General features: G+C 51.7%; 2 protein-coding genes across 2 annotated transcripts; one reads left to right on the top strand and one right to left on the bottom strand.

The window, feature by feature from the left end:
- Nucleotides 1-3,604: 3,604 nt before the first annotated feature.
- MARCKSL1 (MARCKS like 1) lies at nucleotides 3,605-5,922 on the top strand. The gene is made up of 2 exons (XM_055706134.1): nucleotides 3,605-3,770; nucleotides 4,549-5,922. The coding sequence occupies exons 1-2, from the start codon at nucleotides 3,681-3,683 to the stop codon at nucleotides 5,152-5,154; spliced, it is 696 nt and encodes a 231-aa protein (XP_055562109.1). The 5' UTR covers nucleotides 3,605-3,680; the 3' UTR covers nucleotides 5,155-5,922.
- Nucleotides 5,923-7,972: 2,050 nt separating this feature from the next.
- HDAC1 (histone deacetylase 1) lies at nucleotides 7,973-24,918 on the bottom strand. Its single transcript, XM_055705143.1, has 14 exons — nucleotides 24,778-24,918; nucleotides 19,934-20,046; nucleotides 19,350-19,467; nucleotides 16,008-16,082; nucleotides 14,704-14,842; nucleotides 13,954-14,095; nucleotides 12,651-12,743; nucleotides 12,226-12,334; nucleotides 11,963-12,103; nucleotides 11,374-11,482; nucleotides 11,138-11,268; nucleotides 10,230-10,376; nucleotides 10,048-10,096; nucleotides 7,973-9,652 (listed from the first exon to the last, which is right to left on the bottom strand). The coding sequence occupies exons 1-14, from the start codon at nucleotides 24,824-24,826 to the stop codon at nucleotides 9,625-9,627; spliced, it is 1,443 nt and encodes a 480-aa protein (XP_055561118.1). The 5' UTR covers nucleotides 24,827-24,918; the 3' UTR covers nucleotides 7,973-9,624.
- Between the last annotated feature and the right edge of the window lie 286 nt (nucleotides 24,919-25,204).

The raw sequence follows: 25,204 nt of genomic DNA, 5'->3' as shown, positions 1-25,204 counted from the left end.
CGCTGCAGAGGCCAGTGCTCGTTCAGGCTTGCTCAGGATGGGCAAAACGCGGTCGTGCTGCAGCAGTGGGGCAGCATGCTGGGATGGGGTGGGATGGGATGGGATGGGATGGGGATGGGGATGGGATGGGGTGGGGTGGGATGGGATGGGATGGGGATGGGGTGGGGTGGGGTGGGATGGGATGGGGTGGGATATGGATGGGATGGGGTGGGGTGGGATGGGATGGGATGGGATGGGGATGGGATGGGGTGGGGTGGGATGGGATGGGATGGGATGGGGATGGGATGGGATGGGGTGGGATGGGGATGGGATGGGGATGGGATGGGGTGGGGTGGGATGGGGATGGGATGGGGATGGGATGGGGTGGGGTGGGATGGGATGGGGTGGGGTGGGATGGGATGGGGTGGGATATGGATGGGATGGGGTGGGGTGGGATGGGATGGGATGGGATGGGGTGGGGTGGGATGGGATGGGATGGGATGGGGATGGGATGGGATGGGATGGGGATGGGGATGGGATGGGGTCGGGTGGGATGGGATGGGATGGGATGGGGATGGGGATGGGATGGGGTGGGGTGGGATGGGATGGGATGGGGATGGGATGGGGATGGGATGGGGTGGGGTGGGATGGGATGGGGTGGGATATGGATGGGATGGGGTGGGGTGGGATGGGATGGGATGGGATGGGATGGGGTGGGGTGGGATGGGATGGGATGGGATGGGATGGGATGGGGTGGGGTGGGATGGGATGGGATGGGATGGGATGGGATGGGGATGGGGATGGGATGGGGTGGGGTGGGATGGGATGGGATGGGGTGGGATGGGATGGGATGGGATGGGGTGGGGTGGGATGGGATGGGATGGGGATGGGATGGGGATGGGATGGGGTGGGGTGGGATGGGATGGGGTGGGATATGGATGGGATGGGGTGGGGTGGGATGGGATGGGATGGGATGGGATGGGGTGGGGTGGGATGGGATGGGATGGGATGGGATGGGGTGGGGTGGGATGGGATGGGATGGGATGGGATGGGATGGGGATGGGGATGGGATGGGGTGGGGTGGGATGGGATGGGATGGGGTGGGATGGGATGGGATGGGATGGGGTGGGGTGGGGTGGGATGGGATGGGATGGGATGGGATGGGGTGGGGTGGGGTGGGGTGGGATGGGATGGGATGGGGTGGGGCGGGGTGGGATGGGATGGGATGGGATGGGATGGGGTGGGGTGGGATGGGATGGGGTGGGATGGGATGGGATGGGATGGGATGGGGTGGGGTGGGGTGGGGTGGGATGGGATGGGATGGGGTGGGGCGGGGTGGGATGGGATGGGATGGGATGGGATGGGATGGGGATGGGGATGGGATGGGATGGGATGGGATGGGGATGGGATGGGGTGGGGTGGGATGGGATGGGGTGGGATGGGATGGGATGGGATGGAGTGGGATGGGATGGGGATGGGGATGGGGTGGGGTGGGATGGGATGGGATGGGATGGAGTGGGATGGGATGGGATGGGGTGGGATGGGATGCAATGGGACAGCAGCATGAGGACTTTTTACACTCCTACAGAGAAGAGCCAGGACAAAATGACCCCCGACAGAAAGACAGCAAATCATTCCCAGAAGGTGGGAAGAGAAGCATGGGGTGGGCACAGATGCTGCCCCACGCCAGACTCCGCTGGGGCAGAGGGAAGGGCTCGCCAGCCGTGGCTTTGCCGGGTTTTGCTCCCCGGCAGGTAAAGCCTGGGGACACTCACCCCGGGGAACAAGTCAGAGAAGACGGAGCGTATTTTCTGACTAATTCAATATACGTGCTTAGACTGTTTGTCTTCCCAAAACAGCCTCGCTACGCTCCGAAAAGCGGGTGTTTTTTACAGGGGGTACGTCCCCCACAGCCCCTTGGCAGCCCTGACAGCCGCTCGGGCAACTCTCAATCTTGCAGCTGGCCAAAGGCGTGGGCGGCCAGACCAGCAGCCGCTCAAAGGCTTTATCAACTGGCAACCAAAAGTCAATAAGGAAGATGCCGCCTGTTTTAATTAACACAGAAATTTTGCTCTAACGGGGGTGAGATGATGTGTGCCGGAGGGGAGGGAGGACAGAGACAAAACATGACCTTGTTGGCGGAGCGCACACAGCGGCACATTGTTTTCCCCTCGGAGATGCTGGCCTTGATCCTGCACTGGCTCCGTGGCGCAGCTGGGTGCTGGGGGCTGGGGGGTCCCGCCTGCCTGTGGCAGCTCCGGTGGGATTGGGGTGCAGGGTGCCTGGAGGGCACCGGGGCCATGGGGCTCAGGACATGGCACCCAGGAGCATGGCCCGCTGCAGCTGCCAGTGGGGTGCAGGCTGGCCAGGGGATGCTGCTGGCATGGAGAGGCAGAAAAAGGTCTCGATTTTGGGCCCCCCCCCCAGTGAAATCAGCTGTGCCTGGGTGCCAAGGGAGCCCCGGGAGCAGGACCCCCACGGTCGCCGCTGGCTCCACGCTGCCGGTGGCCCTGGCAGTACGGGAGAGCTGGCCCCTCGCCAGCGTTAGCATCCACTCCGGTTTAGTCTCATTTTCTTTTCTCCTCCACTTTCCTTTTTCCAGGAAAGCAAAGGAGGAAGAACCGGAGGAGGAAAACATAGCGGTCTGTGTGCCAGGATGCACAGCGTGTGACCCATGGCACAACCTGCCCCCCCCCTCAGCAGGACCCTCCGGGAACCGAGAGGGCTGGGGTGAGGGTACCCCAGGGTGGGCAGTGTCGCGGGGGGTGGGATAGAAGCAAGCTGTGCCGTGGCTCTGTCCTGGGGGGGGGGGGGGGGGGGCTGGGATGAGTGGTACCCACGGGGCTTTCCCAGGGGGGCTGGGGCTGGAGGCAGAGACACCCCAGGGGGGCTGGGGTTGGGATGAGCTGCACCTCGGGGGTGCTGGGGTGGGGGGAGCAGCACCCCATGGATGAGGGGACTAGAGGCAGAGGCACCCCAGGGGTGATGGGGCTGGGGGGGAACAGCACCCCAGGGGTGAGGGGACTGGGAGAAGTCACCCCTGTTCTGAGGGGCCTTGAGGGCTCAGCACCCCAGGGGTGAGGGGGCTGGGGGGGAGCAGCACCCCATGGATGAGGGGACTGGGGGCAGAGGCACCCCAGGGGTGAGGGGGCTGGGGGAAACAGCACCCCAGGGGTGTGGGGGCTGGGGCACAGGCATCCCAGGGGTGAGGGGGCTGGGGGCAAAGACACCCCAGGGGTGAGGGGGCTGGGGGCGGTCACCCCTGTTCTGAGGGGGCTGGGGGAGCAGCATCCCAGGGGTGAGGGGACCGGGGGCAATGACATCCCAGGGATGAGTGAGCTGGGGGAGCAGCACCCCAGGGAGGAGGGGGCTGGGGGCGGTCACCCCTGTTCTGAGGGGGCTGGGGCGAGCAGCACCGGGGTGCCGGGGCCGGGGGGAGCCGCTCCCCTTGCCCCCCGCCCCCCCCGCCGCCTGGCCTCGCCCCACCCGGGGCTGCCGGGGGACCGGCGGCCACGGGCACCCCCGGGCCCCGCCGGGGCGGTGGCTCCATCCCCGGCCCCCGCCCCCGGGGCGGGCTCGCTGGCGGCCCGCCCCCGGCCCGCGCCTTATTACGGGGCGGCGGGGGGTCGCCCCACTCCTCTCGGCGCCGCTCGCCCGCCGAGCGCAGCCGCCGCGGCGGGGTCCGCCCGACGTGCCGCACCATGGGCAGCCAGGGCTCCAAGGCGGCCAAGGCGGGGAGCAGCGCCCCGCCGCCCGGCCCCGCCGCCGAGCCCGCCAAGGCCAACGGGCAGGTAGGGACCGGCACCGGGCGGGGGCGGCACCGGGGACCGGCCGTGCACCCCGCCGGGGCGGGCAGACAAAGGCGGCGGCCGCTCGGCGGGGGAGGGGCGGGGAGGGACGGGGGACCGGGACCCGGACCCGGACCCTCTGCCCGGCGGGCACCGAGCGATGCGGCACCGCCCGCGCCCCGGGTTCCCTCCCGGCACCGGGCGGGGGCCCCGTCCGCCGCCTCGCCCCGGCAGCCGGCGTGGAGCGCGGGCGCCGCCCGGTGGTAGCGCTCTGACACCCCCTCCCGCCAATGCCCGGTGCATCCCCCCTCTCCGTGCACCCCCTCTTCCCCCCACCCCAATGCCCGGTGCCCCCCCTCCCCATGCGCATCCCCCACCCCAATGCCCGGTGCAACCCCCCATGCACCCCTTTTCCCCGGTGCCCCTCCCCCCCCAAGCAGCCCCCAATGCACCCCTGCCTCCCCATGCACAGTCCCCCTGCCCCCCAATGCCCGTGCACCCCTGCCTCCCTATGTGTGCCCCCCCAATGCCCGGAGCACCCCCCGCTCCCAGGGCTTGGGGCACCCCCCCACCAATGCCTGTGTGCATCCCACCTCCCCATGTCCCCCCCATGCCTGGTGCCTCCTGCACTGTGCCCTCCCCCCCCCCGCCGGTACTTCCCCCCCTGGTACATCCCCCCCAGTGCCCTGTGCCCCCCTTACACAGCTGGGTGTGGGGTTTTGGGGAGGGGGGTCCCAGCTGTGTCTAATTTGATGCTCTGCTTCCCCCCCTCCCCCCCCAGGAGAATGGCCATTTGAGGCTCAACGGGGAGGTGACACCCAAGGTGGGTGATGAGGCGCCCCCCCTGAATGGGAATGGCTCGGCTGAGCCCCTCAAGGAGGAGAGCAAGGGCGAGCCGGGCGGTGGGGATGCCATCGAGCCTGCTCCCCCCACCGAAGGGGGGGATGCTAAAGCCGAAGGTGCTGCAGCCCCTAAGGACACCCCCAAGAAGAAGAAGAAGTTCTCGTTCAAGAAATCCTTCAAGCTGAGCGGGATCTCGTTTAGGAAGAACAAAAAAGAAGCCGGGGACTCCTCCGGGTCCTCTCCCACGGAGGACCAAGGCAAGGCAGAGGCCAAGGGAGAGGAGAACCCCGCGTGCTCGGCCGGTGGGACGGAGCCCTCGGCCCCCCCGGCGGAGGGGACGCCGGAGGAGCAGGGCAGCCCGGCTGCCGATGGGCAGCAGGGAGCCGAGCCCAAGAGGGAGGATGCAGAAGCTGGAGAAAGCAAGGAAGAAGAGAAGCAGCAGCCAGGGGAAAGCCACGGGGATACGGCCAAAGCGGGGGAGCCCTCAAACCCCGCGGGGCCTGAGCCTACAGCAGCTGCGGCGGTGGAGCAGAAGGAAGAGTAGAGCCCGCTTGGCATCGTCCTGACTTAAGACTCTTACACCATCCTCTCCCTCCCGGTAACACCACGGACTCGCTGCCTTGCCCACACACCTCCCCGTCCCACCTAGAACTGACACCACTTTCTAAAACCGACACCCCTCCCTCTTCCCCCAGTTATTTCTTCCCCTCCCTCTTAGAAAGCTGGTTTGGATTCCCACCACCACCACCACTTGGGAGTAGTTCTACCTGAATCCTTAAAAACCACGGAGGAAGACTATCCTGGATGTAACTGGAATTTACAGTTTGCGAGAACCCCCATCTCCCATCGCGCCCTGGTGTCCCTGCTGGTGTCCTGGCTGTCCCCTCTCCTCCTGGCAGCCTGCAAAGCCCAGCAAGCCAGGGACTGTTCAATGGATTTATTTTCCCCCCCCCCCAGTTTACATTCCTGGTTCTGACTTCATTTAAAGTATTTTGTGCTTTTTATAGAAATCGATGGTTTAAAAGCTAATCTGGTTAGTTTTTTATAATGTCTTACTATTGGCTTAAAACCATAAAGCTTGTAAGTCCGCTGTGTTTAATTCTGCTTCTAAGGGATAACTTCTAGGGTGTGGGGTGGAGGGAGGGGGCTTGCCAGCTGTATAATGTGAAGCAACATTGTTTTCTCTGTAAATAATTTTTTAATGGCCAAAACACTTGATTTGCAATTTTCTAACTTCTAAAAAAAAAAAAAAAAAAAAGAGCTGTATGGGCTTTCTTGTAACATTTGAAAGGAATAAATGGTGACCCCTTCATGGGTGAGCTTGAGTCCTTCTTGTCCTGGATGCCAGACGAGGGCCAGGGAAGATAGCAGTTGCTTATTTAGTTCAACAGCTGCTGCATTTAATCACTCCAGCCCTGGTTCTGCTCGCAGTTAATTGACTTGCAGCAGATGTAGAGCTACAGCCACAAAGGACTTTCTCACACCAGCCTCTTGTCGCTACCTTGGGATTGCTGTTCAGCTGCCTGCTCTGTACCTGTTTTCTTAGCTCTAACCCATTTATTTTCTTTCTGGGGGAGTGGGGGGGAAGAGTCCCTTCGAGTAAAGGGGGGCTAATGGGAGAAACTCCCATTTTAAGCTTGGTTTCTTCCATATTTTTTTTTTTTTTAGTCTCCTTAGACTAGGCTTGACTCCTCTTTCCTGAAAAGACATGCTAGAGCACAAGAACTGTGCAAAGATTGACTGTCAAAGAGAAAATGAAGGCACAAGGGGTGCCCCCATCACTCCTATCATCTGCACAGGGGTGGAGGTGACTTTAGTAATTTTTTATTTTTATTTTTTTTTTTTACCTCCCTGGGAAGGAAGGCTGCCTGGCTCCAGCAGCTTGGAGCACGAAGGCTACGAGAGCTCCTTCTGGCAGCTTAGGCTGCAGCAGTCGTGCACAGCCCCTCTATTTAATGACCTGCTCCTAATTCCCGTCTAATCACCTGCCCCTGCTGGTTTTGGCTGGTGAAGAAGCTGGAGAAAAGCGAGGACCACTGTTTGCCCAACCGAGGACCATTGTTTGCCCAACCGGCACCACCCTGGCAAGGTAGGGCCTGGGGCAAGGACCATCGAGGTAGGTGGAAACAGCAAAAACTCTTTAGTTTTTCCATCCTCTTCCCACCAGTGGGAAGCTAAAGCAAGTGACCCGCTTCCAAATCCAGCGGGGTATTCAACCCTATTCATTTGGGGGGCAACCCCCCCTTCCCCGCCCCCCCCCCCACCCGAGAGAGAAAAAAAAAAAAAGGTATTTTAAATGTGTGTGCTGGGGTCTGCACTGATTTCTAAGCTTGTTCACGGTTTGTCAAGCGGGACACAGCTGCGTTGTGCTCGGCGCATCTGCCGGGAGCGGCCGTGCAGCATCGTGGCAGCCATTTTAAGAAAGGCTGGAAGAGAAGGACTGCAGGCGCACGTTGGCACGCGTGAGCTGGCAGGGGAACTGGAATTGTACAGTTGTTGGGGTTCGAGGAGGAGAGGATTTTAATTGTCTGCTCTGGTGAAAGGGATAACTCTGTTTCCTGGAGTAGTATTACAGCAGTGAAAGTCTGCTGTGCCACACAAAGCTTTTTCTTAACTACATAAAACAGATTTGGCTTCTGAGCCTTTTGTGTCCGTTTCAGGTGTGATCACCACTCGGCTGCAGAATTAACCTGCTCCTAATTATATTAAAGTTTTTTTACTTGAATGCCAGATAAAAAAATCACTTAAGTTCATCCAAAAGATACCCCCTTCCCATAACTTATTATTCCTTTTCTAGATTAGCATTGCTTTCGGAGCATCAGCTGCACGAAGTGCTGTAACTCCAAACAAACCACAAATCCAATTAGCACCAGCAATGCTGCTGGATGAGAACCCAGCTATAATTTAGGAAAAGAGACAGAAAAACCACCCCAGTGACCCTTGTCGGGTAGAACAGTTGTGAGCGAACAAAAACCGGGGTATTTTGGTTTACCTTTTCTGGGGAGAAGGGTCCCAAGGAAAGTTTCAAGGGTATTTTATAAAACACAGGGGGAAAGAAAGGAGGGAAAAAAAGAAAAGCAGCAAACATCTACAAAAGAAACTAAAGCAGTCTTTCACACACAGCATGAGTATGTTCCAGATAAAATGCTTCGGTGGATGGTGTTTAAATCAACATAGCTAGCCCTCTTCCTGAAAGAGGAGGGGAAGTAGCCGTGTCTCACCCCACCTTTCTTTCCAAAGCCCGATTCCAGCTGTCATCTTTTGTGCACCATTTTCCAGCAATGGTTCTGAAACCAACCTGAACTCCTACTCTACCCGGGTGTTTCCTCTCAGCAGAAAGCAGTACAAACTCACACCAACCATAGAAATGTACCAGTTTTATTACAAAGATTCTCAAAATTCAAAATAAAAGCATCTTTAAAAAACCACAATATATTCCCCCCCAGACACAAAGATACACTGATCTCTCTTGCTTCACATACAAACACTGAAGAGCAGGAGTGACACGTCACTCAGATTCAAAGACTAAAAAACTCACGGTGGAAAAGGGAAAAGAAGTATTTAAAAAAATAAAACATTTAAAAAATAACCTGTGTTAAGTTAGCAGCATTATTAGAGTTGAAACCATCAGCAGCGCTCCGTGGGAGGTACAGATCCTCTTATGGACAGAGGAATCCCCCTGAGAAAGGAGAGCAGCGAGTCAAAACTGCCTGCAAAACTTCTGCGCTCATCTAACGATCAGCTGTACAAAACGAGATGCAAAAGAAAGGCCAGTTATGGTCACAAAAGACCTTTGGGTGTGAGATAATGCGTGGGAGTAGGAAGAGGAGTACTTATAAAAATGTACAGAGCCCCATCTGCTGTTCCCTTACAACAGCTCAGGCGGCTGATGAAAAGGTTCTCCATATTTACCGGCCTCGAGAGCAGGAAAGAGGAAAGGTTCAATTTGAAAACATTTTGTAACTTCACTTCAGAGAAGAGTTTTTCTGTGAGCGACACACGTTAGCAACAGGTTTCAGCCAGGCTCTGTTTGGTCTGGCCTTGAGAAGAGTCGGGAATTTCTGCAGTGGTTTCAGCCTAGGACACAGATCAGTACTGGGAAAACACATTAGGGCACGTGTAGCCGAGGGCAGAACAAGCAGGAAAAGCAAAGCAGGCGGCCAAATGGGCAGTAACTCACTTCCCCCCCCCCGCCAACAGAGGGGCGTAAGTATAGAAAAAAAGGTATAAAAATTTCATCCCTTACTCCAGATGCATAATGCTGCCACACTAACTGGATCTGCAAGATCTTGGAAAATGTTAACCACCACATTAGGGTGATTTTCATTTTGCATTTTCCAGATCTGCACCTGCAGGGCTCTTGGGCTGATTCACTAAAGCGCTTTTCAGATTGCTTTTAAGCTGCTTCATCTCTTTCCACAAGTTTGCTGCAGGGAGGTAGCCAACTCTGTTCAAGAACTGCACTATTTGACCCTGAGAAGCGGCACCAGCTTGCAGTTACTTGCCATGGTGGAATCAAACTGAAGACCAAAGGAATAGTCAGTCTCTCACAGGCTTCATTTGGGAGCTCATATTCTCCCACCAAAAGGAAAAAAAAAAAAAAAAAAAAAAAAAAAAGGAAAAACAATATTCATGGCCATCTTTCCACCTAACCTGAAATGCAGATACTACTTCTACTTAAATTATTCTTTTCCAAGGGTGGTTATTTCAGAGGAGAGAGTAAAGAAAGGAAGTGATTTTTCAAAGACACACTAAGGAGGCAGTGGAAGGCAAGCGTGAAACTTCCCAGTCACCAAATCTGGGCAGTGCAGGTCTGTCTACTCTGCAGAATCCTCCCTATCTGCTCCCAGCGGAGTGCAGCAAGGAATAATTTACAGTTCTCAAGTCATTTATATATTTATATAGAAATATATACAGAAACATATAAAATATAGATCCTGTGGAATGGGAGGCAACCAGAGAAGCTAACCTATGACAACTACGCACTGACAGGTACTGTCCAGCTGCAGCCATCTTAGGTGGATTTCGTTTCTTCCTTCACCCTGTGGAAGCAAGAAATGAAGAATTTGGTTTAAACAAGCGACTCAAGCTGTGCCCAAGCTTTAGTAACACGCCAGAGTTGCAACCTTAAAAATACTGATTATATGGCCCATCTCCACCTAAAACTTGTAACGCGTAACTGAATGAAGGCACGGTATTTTTGGTATTTTTAAGCTCGTTTCACTGCAGGCTCTCACAGTGCTTTAGCAGCTGGTGCTGCTGTACACACGCAAATCTCTTCCCATTCACAGCCCTGATGAAGCCATCCAAACCTCCAAACCTCCACATTCCTCCTCCAACTCCTCAACCTGTGCAACATCCCACTGGGGGCACGAGGAGATGCACAGGGAACTATAAGCACAGCCATTTAATCACCGTGCCAGGAGAGAGGGCTCACCCTTTGGGTTCCGCTTTCTCCTCTTTTGCTTTTTCCTCTTCTTTCTCATCTAGGAAAAACAACAACAACAAAAAAGACACACAGTAGTGCAGCAGGAAAGTACATGCCAGGCAAAGTTCCACGGAGCTGGGAGCTTCTAGTGGAACTCATGCTCTCATGAGTCTTCAGGCTCTCGTGCTTACCTTTCTTCTCCTCTTCCTCCTTTTCCTCTTCTGTTTTCACACGCTTGGCTTTCTTAAAGTTGGCAACATTTTTGCGCCCTCCTTCCCCTTCATCTTCAGAGTCAGAGAATTCTTCATCACAGGATATTCTCTTATCAGAATTGCGGACTGAGTGCGAGAAGGACAAGAGGCTGTTTCAGCAGATTTAGAAGTCAGGAGACACCAAGCACTAACTTCTCTAAGTACATCTACACGCTGGAATGAACTAACCAGCCTACGTAAGTCAGAATCAGGCCACGATAAAACACTTCGTCTTTCTACCTGCCCTATCTTTTAACTCATCACTCCTAACTGCTCATGCCTAAGATCCAAGATCACATGTATGACTTGGATTAGGTACGGTGTGATGTCTAGACTTGACAGCATAAGCAGGTTAACCAACCTCACACTGAGAAAATCTGTCTGCCAGATCTAAAGGCCATCGGCCAATCTGGATACAAACTAGCATTTTCACAGTGGAAGACAACTTCTGGGATCAAACCTGACAGTCTCTCAGAAAGCATTCTGTCATAGCACCTACACCACAGAAACTGTTTAAATTCTCACATTAAAGCCTAGGTTCTCCCATTATGGAAATCATCTGGCAAAAGTGCCCTTTCTCCAAGGGAAAAGAAATCTCTCAGCCTGCAGTGCGTTGCATCATTGCTTTATCTTACAAAATCAATCAGAATGGTGGCAATAGATTCAAACCGAAGGACTGCAGAATTGAGATACTTCTAGATCTATCCTCCTCTCTTTATTAAAATCACTCGGTTCAGAACTTGCATGCTTCTCCAGCTAACCGATCCTGTTCAGCTTTGGCACCCACAGGCTCTGAACAGGACGTTTCCCAGCCGGGCAACGCACATATGCCAGAGACAAGCACATACTTGAAATGCGTTTCTCAGGATCTTCTTCCTCTTCATCTCCGCTGTCTTCCTGAACAGCATCCTCAGGAATTGGCTGCATCTGGACGCCGGGAGCATGAGGCAGCATGCGCAGGTTCTCAAAGAGACGCTGCCTAGAGCCAGCCAGGAAAGGAACACCTCCGTCAGCAAGATGCCACCCACGGCTGTGAAGCCCCCAGGAGAAGGTGTCAGTCTCGCGAAGAGAAGCAAACACTTACTTGATCTTCTCAAGATACTCATTGGTATTCTGGTTAGTCATGTTCGAGGGACTGATGTGGAGCTTGAAGTCTGGTCCGAAGTACTCAAAATAGTCATTATACGGGAGTTCTGCAGGCAAGTTAGAAGGGAATAAACACCAAATTACCACTGGGCTGGTGACAAAATCCCACAAACATGTTGTCTCTACGGAAAAGCACAACTGCATTTACCTAGGCATAGGAGCCCAGGCTCTCCTAGCCCAAAATCAGATCAAAGCAGACAACTTAGCAACAGCACCATCAAAGCCTACTTGGCAGTTAAACACTATCTGTGCACACACAAGTTTTCGGTAGAAGGTCATCTCATTTCAGTAAGTCAGCAAGGCCGCTGGGTACCTTTTGCTGGAGGGGACAGCTACAGGACTAGAATGCAAACAAGACCAGCTACTGCAAATCAGGGCATCCGAAAGCTCCTCCACAGGTAATGATCAAGAGCTAATGAAACATCTTAGGGTTGCTACTTCTCCCACAGAAACGTCATTTCCCTGAGCTCTGTTACTAGAGCGTCACTGTTCCTCAGTCTTGCTTCAAAGGCTCCAGGGAGAATTACCATTGGGAATTTCAGTGTCCAAAGCCACAGCAGTCTCATAGGTCCAGCATCTAGCCACGTTGCGGATTGTGTAGCCACCTCCTCCCAGCATCAGCATAGGCAAATTAAAACTTTTTACAAACTCCACACACTTGGCATGACCTGCAGCAAAAGCAGCGGGAGAAAAGGGTTGAGCTTCATGGCATACGAACAAAAAACTTTTCAACGAAATCTAATTATATCAGTTATGCCAGTCCAACACAGGCACTGCACGGTACTCTTACCTTTGATGGTCAGATTAAAACAACCCAGCCTGTCCCCTGACAGAGAATCTGACCCGCACTGCAAGACGACTGCGCTAGGCTGGAACGTCTCCATCACTTTCGATATCACCTAAACAAGAAACCCGTTGTTACACACTCTCCACAGGACAGCGTCACAGCAACACAGTAACGTCCATGTCAGCAAACGACATGAAGGCATCCCTTAGTGCTCCCACAGCTGCTGGCCCCCCTAATATTGGTAACACTAAGGCTCTTACAAAGAGCAGCTTACTGACAGCAGGCTGCGATTGTTAAGGAGGAATATAGCCCCTGAAGAATCTTATCACAGGAGACTGAATCAATCTCCCTAAAGAATGGCTCCTTGAGTCACCCAGTGACAAAGTACGATCCCCAAACAATCCCTCGGCAAAGATGTCTTCACCTACCGGCTTGAATATTGCTTCATAGGACTCATCATCAATTCCATCCCGGAGAGGGTAGTTGACAGCATAGTACTTGCCTTTGCCTGCACCAATATCCTATTAGAGTGAAAGACAGGAGAGACCGCAAATCACCAGAGAACCAACTGCAACACATAAACTGTGCCCCAGATTAGGAAGGGAAGCCTGGGATTCCGTCAGCGTAATCTGAACGTAAACCTAGGCTCTCAGGGACAAATACTGTCCTGGCAGAAGGCAGCAAGAGTCAGTTGACTGCAGCAGCAGCTTATTTGGGATAGGTGGGTGCATCTGGCCCTCAGCATTCAAGAGAAGAAAAATCTACTACTACATGTTGCTCTGAGCACACAGGCTCCCATTTCACTGGCAAAAGCCAGTCTCTTACACAGCAATAAGACTGGTAGCCAAACTTCTAGTTTCAAACCTGTATGCTGCCGAGATGCACAGCCCAAAATACCAGTTTGGGCTGACCGTGCGGTCTAGTAACCAAAGGAATCTATTTTTACTTTAAAATAATACATCTATTTTTACATTTCCATTATCTCTCTCACACCAAAGTGTTTTATTAAAAATAATTATTTCATTCATGGTGCAGAGTGGCTGCACCAGGAAAGAATGCTGCAGCTGCACACAAGTTCACATCACCAGTGCCAAACTCTGGGGCAGGGCTGAAAAAAATACAAGTCACAAGTGGAAGAGAAGAGAATTTAGATCAGAAAAATGCAGCTCCACTAAAAAGCACATTAAAAAAAAAAGGTAAAGAACATTTCACCCCTGAGAACAGCATTCTGGCAATGTCAGAAGTCACAAAGTGAACCACACCTGTATCTAACTTGAAGGAGTGCCACAGTTAACACCACAATTCATTAATGGGCAGAACTGACTCATAGGAGGAAATGCCAACAAGATAAACCAACACACACAGTAATTCCTTCCTAAACTTTCACCCAAAAGCTTGTGTGACCAAGCTTAGTTTGCAAGTAGCTACAGATGACCAACATGCCATCTTCCGAGTCACTTTTCTGAGCGTAATCCCCCCAGAAGGCTGCTAAGAGACTGGTATCAAAGCCTTGGGTTTATCACTATACAGACCATGATCACAGGAATAAAACACCCACTCCAAGAGCCAAGCGAGCTGCCTCACATACACACCTTTGCCCTCAGAAAAAGGATGCCACTTTGAAAGCAGGAAAACTCAGGAGAGCAGTGATTTTAGTTAAATTAGTACGACAGCAAACAGATGGAAGAGGCCAAATTTCAGGGTAATTTTCTGCTAAGCCTTCATTCTCACCCGTAGGTCCCCTGTTCCTGGGAAGTATTCTCCGTACTTATGAAAGGACACGGTCATGACACGGTCTGTGGTATAAAAGGCTTCCTCCACGCCATCTCCGTGGTGAATATCAATGTCAATATACAGCACTCTCTGGTGATACCTAGGATCAGAAAGGAGTCAAAATACCGCATTTCTTCCGAGCAGAAATTGCCTTCAGCAGCAGAGCAAATGGGAGGAGAGCAAGGAATTTGGTGCTAACCCCCAGGCTGCACAGCTACTGGGCAGCTCTCCCTCCAGAGTCTACAAGCAAAAGAGCTACAGAGAATGAACATGTGCTTTGGTCAGCAGTGGAACAGAACCACAGAGGAAAATCAAGTGGCTTTTGCTGCTGCAACTGATCTCTGAAGGCAGACACAACTCAGTTTATTCAGATCCAGCCAACAGACTGCATTTTTATCTCCAAGCCTCCCATTGAGGTTTGCCTGGAGCCAAAAGCTGTCACATATGACAGCTGTGCTCCCTCTTCTGGGGTGGGTGGTAAGAGAGGCAAGGGCCTAAGAGCAACCTCCTGCACAGTGCCACTGTTAGACATACCCTCTTCGGGACAGAGGGTACCACATCCCACCAGAAAGCTGAATAAGCCCTTCTGGGAAAACACAGCTCAAAAAAAAGCAACAAAAAGAAAAGACTGGGAAGAAAGCACTTAAGGATGCAGAGGAAATGCAGCAGAACGGACAAACAAAAGGGGTAAAATAGTACTGCCCATACTTTAGGAGCTCCAAGATAGCTAAGACGATATCGTTGACATAACAGAAGCCAGAAGCCTCTGACTTCTTAGCATGGTGGAGGCCTCCTGCCCAATTCACAGCAATATCTGTCTGCTGCTTGTTCAGCTTCACAGCACTGGCTGTTGGGAGAAGAATTACAAAACGTTAGCATGTGAGCAAACGCCCCGTGACAGAGACTGAGGGGTAAAGTACTGGTCCCTTATGATCGCATCACTGCTGATGTGTACGTTTGGGTACTTGACAAAGCACAAGCCCAAGGGTTTAACATTGGCCGTCTCAACAAACGAACAAAAGGCAAGGGAAGAGAAATGCAGGCTCTGTTTTGTCTGCACGCAATTTTCACTGCTTCCCACTTTTGCCTCAGAGCACGAAAGCTGCACAAACGAGTCCACAACATTCGAGCTGGGGTCACAGTTGAAGACAGTCTAGATTTCTCAGTGCCCCGAACAAAAGATTCTAATGAAAGGTTTTATCCAACATATATTTAGGTCATCCACTGACTATGCGTTTACTGAGGGAAGAGAACTTCCCTCAGCCCCTTCATAAACTTTCTGCAAATTTTGCAAGTCTCCCTGGATTCAAACAAACGATCTACTCTGTGGAATCTACAGCCATGGGACCAGAGAGCATAGAGCTACTTCAAAAAATGCTGCAGTCAGAACTACGTTACAGGAAATAAAGACTTCTAGATGTCATTGTGGGAGTAGCAGCCACAAAGCTTGAACACCTAAGCACAGTAACACAGTTCCAACCTTTCTGCAACAAAAGCATTTTAAAATAGCAAAAGCATTTTTAATGCCCCAGCTTTCAGGGAGCTTACTGAAACCTTTCAGGTTCTATTTTGCCTCATGTCCAGAGACAGTGGCTTTTTGTTAAAAAAAAAACCAAATAAAGTATCCCTTTTCTTTCCTTTCCACCTTATGCCTGCCCAGAATAAGGTTTTTACAACTTTTTTTTTTTCTTGTAAAGCTCACATTATTTTTTTTTTTTATTAAAACCTCTGTTACTGCTCTGGTTTTGTTTTAACTCAGTCACTGGCAGTGCTGTTATATCGCTTACAGTCCTTCATGTGTCCAGTGAAGAGATGCTTAACAAATGGAGAGTGATCTGTCAATGTGCAAGGCTCGAACTCTCACACAGGAAGAAATCTGGATCTCATTATTAAGGAAATCAGAAATAGGTTCACAAGGCTTCCCCACCACCTCCCGCAACAATATTTCCTAAACAGAACTACATTCCATACATCTGTTTAAGAGAAAAAGAACATATGACTTGTGAGCTTACCAACTGAGCCTCCAGCGGAGAGCTGACAAAACTCAAACAACCCATCAAACACCGGGCAGTCTTCCCCAACATTAACTTGAAAAGAATACAAAAGAGTTAGTAAGAGAAAGCTACAAATAAATGACAAAGCTTATACCACCGCTCCGATTTAAAAAGCTAACCAGGCAAGCAATCAAAAGTTTTAACCAACAAAAATACCACCCAGAAATAATAAAACATTCACAGCGTCCACCTGAGGATTGCCTGATGAGGCGAAAAGGCTGTTGCTGTAGGGAAGGTGCTCCTGACTTGTAAGAAAAGAGGGAAGCAGGTCCCAGGAGCTGCGGTGAGAGCAGCACGCCATCTACCGAGGTGCCCTACGGGGGATCCAGAAACCGAGTGGGCAGAGAGATGATGCTATCAGCAAGAGCTGTGTGATACTGATACACGTCCTCAGCACATTTACAGCATTCCACTCTGCTCCGGCAGCACACGCTGGTCACCACAGGCACACACAAACTGTGCAAAACGGGGGCGAGCACCCCTGGCTACCCTCCATCAGCCAGGCTGCAGCGCTGCTGCCTGGGCACTGTGCCTTCTGGGGGGAACGGGGTTTTTCTGACAACAGAGCTGACACTGAGCTCCGCTACCCAACCCCTCAGCAAGTGGGAAAGGGGTTTGCTCCCATTTTCTGCTGTATTGCTGACAAGGAGTTGAGAAAGCAAACAGTGGCAGCTCTGCAGGAGAAAGTGGGAAGATGGCAGATAGTGGCGTGCACTGGACGAGAAGCTTACATCCACATCTGCTTGGTTATGCTTTGTACGTTCTTTTTACTTACACACCGGACTGTCAGTTTTTTAAGCTCTCAGCAGTGCTGTAGTTTTACCCTGGATAAATCTCTACTGTAAATAGTTCCACGATTAAAAATAAAACCCAGTAACAACAGACTTGTATTGAATCAGGATTTTGCAAGATTGCTTTTGCAAAGAAACAAAAAAAAAATCTGTACTTTTTAACATCTGTAGAATGTTTTCTTCTGTGCTTAGTGAGAAAGGCACAAACAGCACAGTTCTTGCAGCATTAGAAACTCGTCAGTGCACAGTCTCCACAAAGACTGTGTGCCAAGGGTGTCTGAATGGTCCCAGTTCGGGACAGGACTCTCTCAAAAGGACAATACCCATCTGGAGACCCAGAAGGAAGCAATTGTTCCCGCTTTCCAGTTGTTTCAGCAGGGCATGGCAACTGGCAGCATTGGAATAATCAACTCAAAGAGGTGGTTGGAAGCTTTCCCTGTTAAGCGAGGAGAATTTAAGTCATCAATTTCTACATGCTTCCTCTTACAAGAAATTAAACTTCTTGCCCTTTAGGTTACAGAGCAGTCTTCCCCAGTCCTCAGGCAGGCAACATTAACAGAATGAAAAGAGAGACTGTTCATTGCCTCTGCTGCCCCTCAGAACTTTGTGGGCAGTACTGACAGTATCTGAGGGCATCCCACTGCTATACCTGACAAAGACAGGAGCTACCAGGTAAAGAGAAGCCAGCTGGGCTTTGTCCCCTCACAGAGATTCAGAGCAGCCAGGACTACTAAGGAGGAATATTGGTAACAGGGGTCAATGACTTGACTATAGGTACAAAGCTCTGGTGGAAGATGAGAGGTAAATGCTCCTTCTTCCTTGCAGTGGGTGGGTGAGAAGCTTTGTATCTAGGAGAGTGTGACCAGAGGCCAGCATTAAAGGTGGAAACATTCCTAGGGAAATCATAGCAGCTATCCTTCTCTCAAAGGGAAAGCTGAAGCAGCAAGCAGGCTACAGAGACCTGCCACAGTACTCGGGAGCGGTGACCTTGTCTCCTGTATCCCTCATCTCTGTTCTGAGCCTCCTACGCCAGTTCTCTGGCTACACAGAGGTTCTGCAGGTCTTGAAGAAAAGCTCCGTCCTCTGCATGTCTAAGATTAATTTTTGTATTTTGCCTCCTTCAGGGAACAATAGTTCTGTGGAAATACAGTACAGAAAATGTCGACAACCAGCGACAGCAGAGTGAGTGTTTATGACCTGTATCTGCTTCAGGGGTAAACAGTTCAGTCTGTGTAAATATGTACTTCGGTATATGTTGTTCTTCTCCCCAGTAACAAGTGATAGGACAAGAGGGAATGGCCTCAAGTTGCACCACGGGAGGTTTAGGTTGGATATTAGGAAAAATTTCTTCACCAAAAGGGTTGTTAAGCATTGGAATGGGCTGCCCAGGAAGTGGTGGAGTCACCATCGCTGGAGGTATTCGAAAGACGTGCAGATGCGGCACTTTAGGGACGTGGTTTAGTGGTGGGCTTGGCAGTGCTGGGCTTACGGTTGGACTCAATGACCTTAAAGGTCTTTTCCAACCGAAATGATTCCATGATCTGGTGTATGAAGGCACATCATTTACTGTAGGAAGTCTTTCCACGTATATTACTCGTGAACTATATTACTCATTCCTCTTATGTGCTTGTGCCTTAATATCTGTCCCCTTCAGCTCATACCAGATTTCCAAGGGCCTCTACTTCATATTGTATTTCTTCTAAATTGGAGATAACATTTACTCCACATAAATTAACCCCATGGGCTAATAACTTTTTTTCTGCTCTCAAGGAACGCAGCGTGCAAGACCGAAATACTGTTTAAATGAACCTCAAGCCTTCCCCACTATTTGCCTATACTTGCTAGAAATCTAGTTTGCCATAGCCAAAAACATCAGCACAGAGTTGCAGACACACCAAAAAAAGGTTTCTGTAACATTAAAGTCACCATTAAAGAGCCCTCCCATGGACTGGAGAGATTAGAACAAGAGATCAGCTCACAAAATAAGCCATTCTGACACAAAGGGGACAGGTATTATTGTGCATCTCAGCACTCCCCTACTTCCAAACTGCCACTGCCCTGAAAATCCTTCCGAGTTCCCACAGATTTGGACACAATTGATGCATTGGGGGTTTCTCTGTGCGTCTGTTTTAAATTACAAACCCTTTCCCGCTCAGTGCCTCTGGTTAAAGATAAGCAGTAACACAAAATACATGCAGCCCATAAATGGAGTATTTCAGTCATCTCTGAGCCAGGAAGACGATTTAGAAGAGACATCAAAACACAAGACCAACAAAAGACAGCCAGGTCCAAGGGGTTTTCTCAGTTCTTTTGGCATACTGGCTTGAGAGAGGGATACATTTTTAAAATGCTTGACTTACCAAAAAAATCAAAAGCAAAGGCAGCAGAAAGACAATTTCCCATGATTCTTCCTACTCTTTTTATCACAAACCTCTAAAGCTGACCTAGAATTCCCAGAACCACAAATTTTAACATTGGCAGGAACTATAGTGCTACAGGCATGGCTTACATCTTTGCATCTGCTTGCTGTACTCAGACATGTTATCTGGGCGAATAGATCTCAGAAATTTTATGTAGTCATCACTGTGGTACTTTGTCATCTCTTCCGCATTTGCCTTGTGAGGGCGCTGCAAGGACAGAAAAAGAGCAAGACTTGTTCTGAAACACATCTCTCTCCCTAATTCCCCATTTCCAACCTCAGATTGACTCCCAGGAGCAGCAAAAAAATAAAAAATAAAAAATAAAAATTAAAAAAATAAAAAATCAAACCAGCAACCTCAAACAAAAGAAACTTATTTTCAAAGGCAAGAACGCCAGAGACTGGAACGTATTACATATCTAGACAAAGGAAACATTTAAGTTACAGGGAGAAAAGCAATCTTCCAGTCTCCAAAGCTTACGTGAAGCAAAGAACATCTCACAACAAGCAATCAGAAGAAAGCAGAAATACATCAGCACAACTGTTGGGGTTTTTTTCTCTTCCTTTCCTCTTTGGCTTGTCAACAGAGAACTTACGAGTCTGAAGCATCAGAATTAGAACATAAACTAAGATCTTTCATATATATTTCTCTTCATGGCCAGCCCTACACTTACATATATTTCCATCTTCCTGTAGAGGCCATAGTTCAGCAGTAGGTTGTGGGTCATCCGGATCCTGTGGGGTTTCATTGGATGTCCTTGGCCATAATAGTAGTTTCCAACATCACCTGGGAGCAGAAAGGATTTTGTTACAGCAGGAAAACTATGAATTTCTTCAAACAGAATCACAGCCGAGCCACAAGAGCCATCAGGTTATCTGTCATTTTATTTGTCCTTCAGCAGCACATCTGTTCACAGGGGATAAGGTCTCCCATCTTGTCTGCACAGGTATCTCCACGGATTCAGAAAAGTTTATTGTAGACTCAAATAAGACAAACATTTGGAAATTAGCGTATAGCCAGAGAAGGAAATTTTTAATGCCAGTTCTGGAGAAGGCAATCCAGGTAGAGTCTGAGCAACGAGCATCACACTGCACAAGTTAAGAGGTGGGAGCTCCAGCTTTCTTGGGCAGGAGGAGCTTTGGACACCACATTTGCCTGTCATCACTTGGACAACGACAGCTCTCCAGTGTCCTCTCCAGGCAGTTCAGGTCCACTATGGTATCTCACATGTACAGAGCTCGCAGGTTTCACCGAGAAATGCAATTGCACTCTGACCAGAAACCCGCGTGCCAAGAGGCATGCAAGTTTAATCTCGGCTCAGACAATGACTCACCAGACAAGAGCACGTAGCCTCTTTGCCTCAGTTTCTCCCTACTTACCTGACAGAAACAAGATACAAAGCAGCTAATTCCATCAAATAAGCGAACACCAGCGCAGCTGTAGCTTTATAGCTTCTCAAATCATTTTCACCTTTTATTACAGCTTGAAATATCCTTCAGGAGAATCCCAGTTCCTGCCAACCCCACCCCCACACAGACGCACCTGACGAGCTATCCTATGGACACCAGCATTAATGAAGTTAGCTTCCTGCAAATACATCCCACGGGTCATCTCCCCGTGCAGATTTTCCCCTACCCAGCAGAAGCCGAGTTCATGCTGCACTCTCCCACAGTAGGCACCACTATCTGGTTTTTTTATTCCTCTCGGTTTCCCAGGGTACTCATTTCCATGAAACTTCCAGAAATTTAACTTTCAGATTTCTGCCTCCCGTCTGATGTTGCTGTGAGAGGCACGGTCTCAAAAGCTGCCAAGAGCAGGAAACACGCAGAGAGCCACAAGCAGCAGCAATATCGCGCAAGCCTCATTTTCTTGGGAAACCAGCCTAAGTTGTTCATGTAGTTGTACAACTCCTGATCGGTTTAGGAAGCAGGAGATTCAATCCGGTCTGGCTGGTGACTCAGTTGGGAGTATTAATATTTCATCACCAATCTTAACATTCAGGAGAAACTGCTACTTCCCCACAGCACACAGCAGTAAGTTTTCCTCCTGTGGACACGGCCCTATTTTCAAAGAAGATGCAAATGGTGCAAATCCCACACCCAAACTGCTGGTGGAGTTTACCTGTCCATGGCACTATGGTGAAATGGGGTGTTCTTTGCACGAAAATTTACTGCAGCAACTATCCCTACAGTAAAATCAGACTAAATCAAGCCTTGGGGAACTCAACACGAGATGCTCAAGACCCTACCTAGAAAATACAAGCACAAAACTACAGGAAGCTTTGAAAAATCACCATCGTCTTCACCTCAGGCTGTCAGTGAAATGCCCTGGGCAAACCCTGACTCCCAGATCCTGTTCATGCTCACTCTGCTAAACACATCCCAGCACAAGTTCTACAGAGCAGCAGACGAGCTCATCTGCTCATGGATGTCAGTGCAGATTAGAAGCATGTGAACCTAACAGCCACCTCTTCCTGTCTGCTAGGGTTAAGCAAGTCCTACAAGGCAAGCTAATAAAGGAGAAGTCACTGTTCAAGTTCAAACGCTCGCACATACCCTCAGCACCCCTCAGGATTTCCCTGAAGGACCCTCAAGATACCCGACTACCTTTTCCCCAACCTCTTCATCTTACCTAGCCCCTTCCCTGCAGCTCAGGTTCCTTCTCCAGCACTGGATGCCCTCCTGCCACCTGAAATTTATGACTCAAGAAAGAGACCTGCATGCCATCCACAACAGCGCCCAGGGACCTCCGTTCGGGGAATTACTGCACTAGATTGCGCTGCTCTAACCTCCCTGCATGGAAAATAAAAGCCCTAACAAACTGGCCTCCTACAACTGCAGATTATGCCCTCCCCGACAATAAAAGCACACTTTCACCCTAGGACACACTGTGGATGTTTGCCAGCCGCTCGTAAAAGAGCAGTGGAAAGAAGGCTCTAAAACCTCACCACAGAGTAAATTAGTGAGGGCAGCTATAGACAAGCGTGCATAAAACTAACTCTGTGTAGTTACCGTGCAATAAAGACTACAAGGACAGCATCTCTGCTTAGCATTTTCAAACAAAATGACTGGTTATTTCATATTTAAGGCATCATCATGTGCCTGTAAAGATTACAGCTTGTTCACAAACCGTCGCGCTTCTTTGTGAACATGTTATATTCCAAGGACGGGGCTAAGTTTGGACACAGAGACCATTTTTTTCCAACATCCAGGTTATGTGCACACGGTATGGCATTCTGGCACCACTCACAAGCGCTCTTAATTTTAAACCAGGCATTTTAGGGCCCAGGGCTCCAGCATCCCCTTGTGTTTTGATACGATGAGTATTGCACAGAGATCAGTTGTGTGGTGAAATCGGGCTCAGTTTCACTGCACCCACAGCTCTAGTCCAGGCTCCTCCTTGCCCTGCCCTCCCCATGACACCAGCTGACTCAGAGACCCCGCAGGACTGTCACTGCAGCTTGCAAAGCTACTGCTTAGATTTACTTTTCTGGAGAAATAAACAAGCCCTCACTATATACCTGACACATACAGCTGTTTAACAGAGCCCGCTTTACTGTTTGAACACTGAGCACATCCACTTACCAAGAAAAAGCAGCAAGACAATTCTTTTATTTTATTTCACAGGCTAAAAACCATGACGAAATAGAGAATTGCACAATACCTTTCACAAAAACTGATCACAGACTATTAAAAATGAGTTTGCCCATCACTGAAGCACCAAGTTGCCCTTCCAAAGGGGAGGCAGCTGTGAATGTGCAGAGGCGACGTGACTGGGATTTCTCCCACAAACTACGCAGCAGAAGCAGGGCAGCCCCACAAGATACCCAGCTTGGGGCTTGGCCAGCTCTACCCCCCTGTTACTTCCCTCCTCCAACGGGATGATTATTTAGCCCCAAAGCAGCACTTCCCCAGCCTCAGAACATAAACGAAAAAAAAGCCAGCCTACAATCAAGCCAAGTTCAGAGCCAGAACTAAACAATGCTCCTAGACACAGGAACTCCCTACAAACAACCATGCATTCGGTCTGGCTCCTAACACCTTTAGGTTTGTCCCTTGCTTGACAGCAACGCCACTGACCCAGATGGGAGCTTCGAGAGTGCCTCTTCCTCTCAACGTGGCTCAAGGAGGCTTCACCTCCCCACCGCCCGTCCTGCCCCCCAGCATCTCCCCGAGTGCTCCCCATCCTCCCAGAAACCCTCAGCATCTCAGCATGGCTCACAAAGCCTCTCTCAGCCCCACGTTCCATCCTGGATCCTTCCCAGCGTTTCCTCACCTCCAAAGTCCATAGATCTCCATACCTCCCCATCCTATCCTACACCCCCCATTTCACCCCAGTGCTGCTCCTCTATCTTTCCCCCCATCTTCCCGCAACATTGCTCACCCCCATCCTTCCCCCCAGCGCTGCTCCCCTGTCTCTCCCCCATCCTTCCCCCCAGCGCTGCTCCCCTGTCTCTCCCCCATCCTTCCCCCCAGCGCTGCTCCCCTGTCTCTCCCCCATCCTTCCCCCCAGCGCTGCTCCCCTGTCTCTCCCCCATCCTTCCCCCCAGCGCTGCTCCCCTGTCTCTCCCCCATCCTTCCCCCCAGCGCTGCTCCCCTGTCTCTCCCCCATCCTTCCCCCCAGCGCTGCTCCCCTGTCTCTCCCCCATCCTTCCCCCCAGCGCTGCTCCCCTGTCTCTCCCCCATCCTTCCCCCCAGCGCTGCTCCCCTGTCTCCCCCCATCCTTCCCCCCAGCGCTGCTCCCCTGTCTCCCCCCATCCTTCCCCCCAGCGCTGCTCCCCTGTCTCTCTCCCATCCTTCCCCCCAGCGCTGCTCCCCTGTCTCTCTCCCATCCTTCCCCCCAGCGCTGCTCCCCTGTCTCTCTCCCATCCTTCCCCCCAGCGCTGCTCCCCTGTCTCTCTCCCATCTCCCCCAACGCTGCTCCCCTGTCTCTCTCCCATCTCCCCCAATGCTGCTCCCCTGTCTCCCCCCATCTCCCCCAACGTCGCTCCCCTGTCTCTCCCCCCTCTCCCCTTATCCCTATCCCAGGACATCCCGTATCCCCTTATCCCCCATATCCTTCCTATGCCCTCCAGTGTCCCCCATTCCCTCAACCCTGCTGAGCCCCCAGGTAACCATGCCCACCCCCATGCCCTGATCCTTCTGACCCCCAGTGCAGCCCCAGCCCTCCCTTCCCCCTCACTGCCCCCCAGCCATCCCTCCCCCCCCAAACACCTCCCCAGCGCCCCCACTGACCCCCACACCCCCCCAGAGGGCAGCCCCCAGCCCCGACACATTTCCCAGTGACCCCCCAAATACCCTTAGAGCCCCCCACTCTGAGCAACCCCCACCACCCACGTCCTCCAATGACCCCCCATTCCCCTCCCCCAGCCAACCCCTCACCCCCCATCCCCAGTGTCCCCCAGTACCCCCCCAGCACCTCCCATTGCCCTCCTCACCCCCCCACCGGTGCCCCCTCCAGCCCCCTCGGCCCGGCAATCTCCGGGACGACCCTCGTCGGTGCCCCACAGTCCCTCACCGTCATAGTAGTAGCAGACTTTCCGCTTGGTCCCCTGCGTCAGCGCCATTTTCCTGCCTCCCCACAGCGACAGACCCTACCGCCGCCCCGCGCAACCCAACCCGGCCCGCCCCGGGCCCCGGGCCCCGCCGCCCCACCAGCCCCACCCCCGCGCGGCTCCCGACCTATCGGAGAGCGCCGCTCCGCCCTCTCCCTCCCATCGGCCAATAGGAAAACGCGGCGGCGGGAGCGAGCGGACGCGGAGGAGCTAGCAGGCTAGGCGGAGCGGCGGGGTGCCTGGGCTGTACCACTGCAGCGGGGGCGGAGCCGCGCGGGCTGCACCATCGCTGAGGCGCGGGGGGGGAGGGGGAGCAAACGAGGAGAGGGTCCCCGTGGGTGGGGCGGAACCATTCCCGGGGGAGAGTGGGGGGAAATGCCAGGTGGGGCT

This window comes from Falco cherrug, chromosome 3 (assembly GCF_023634085.1).
Source record: "Falco cherrug isolate bFalChe1 chromosome 3, bFalChe1.pri, whole genome shotgun sequence".
Taxonomy (NCBI): Eukaryota; Metazoa; Chordata; class Aves; order Falconiformes; family Falconidae; genus Falco; species Falco cherrug.
Note: the sequence above shows the minus strand (reverse complement) of the source record. Positions and strands in the feature narration are given on the sequence as shown.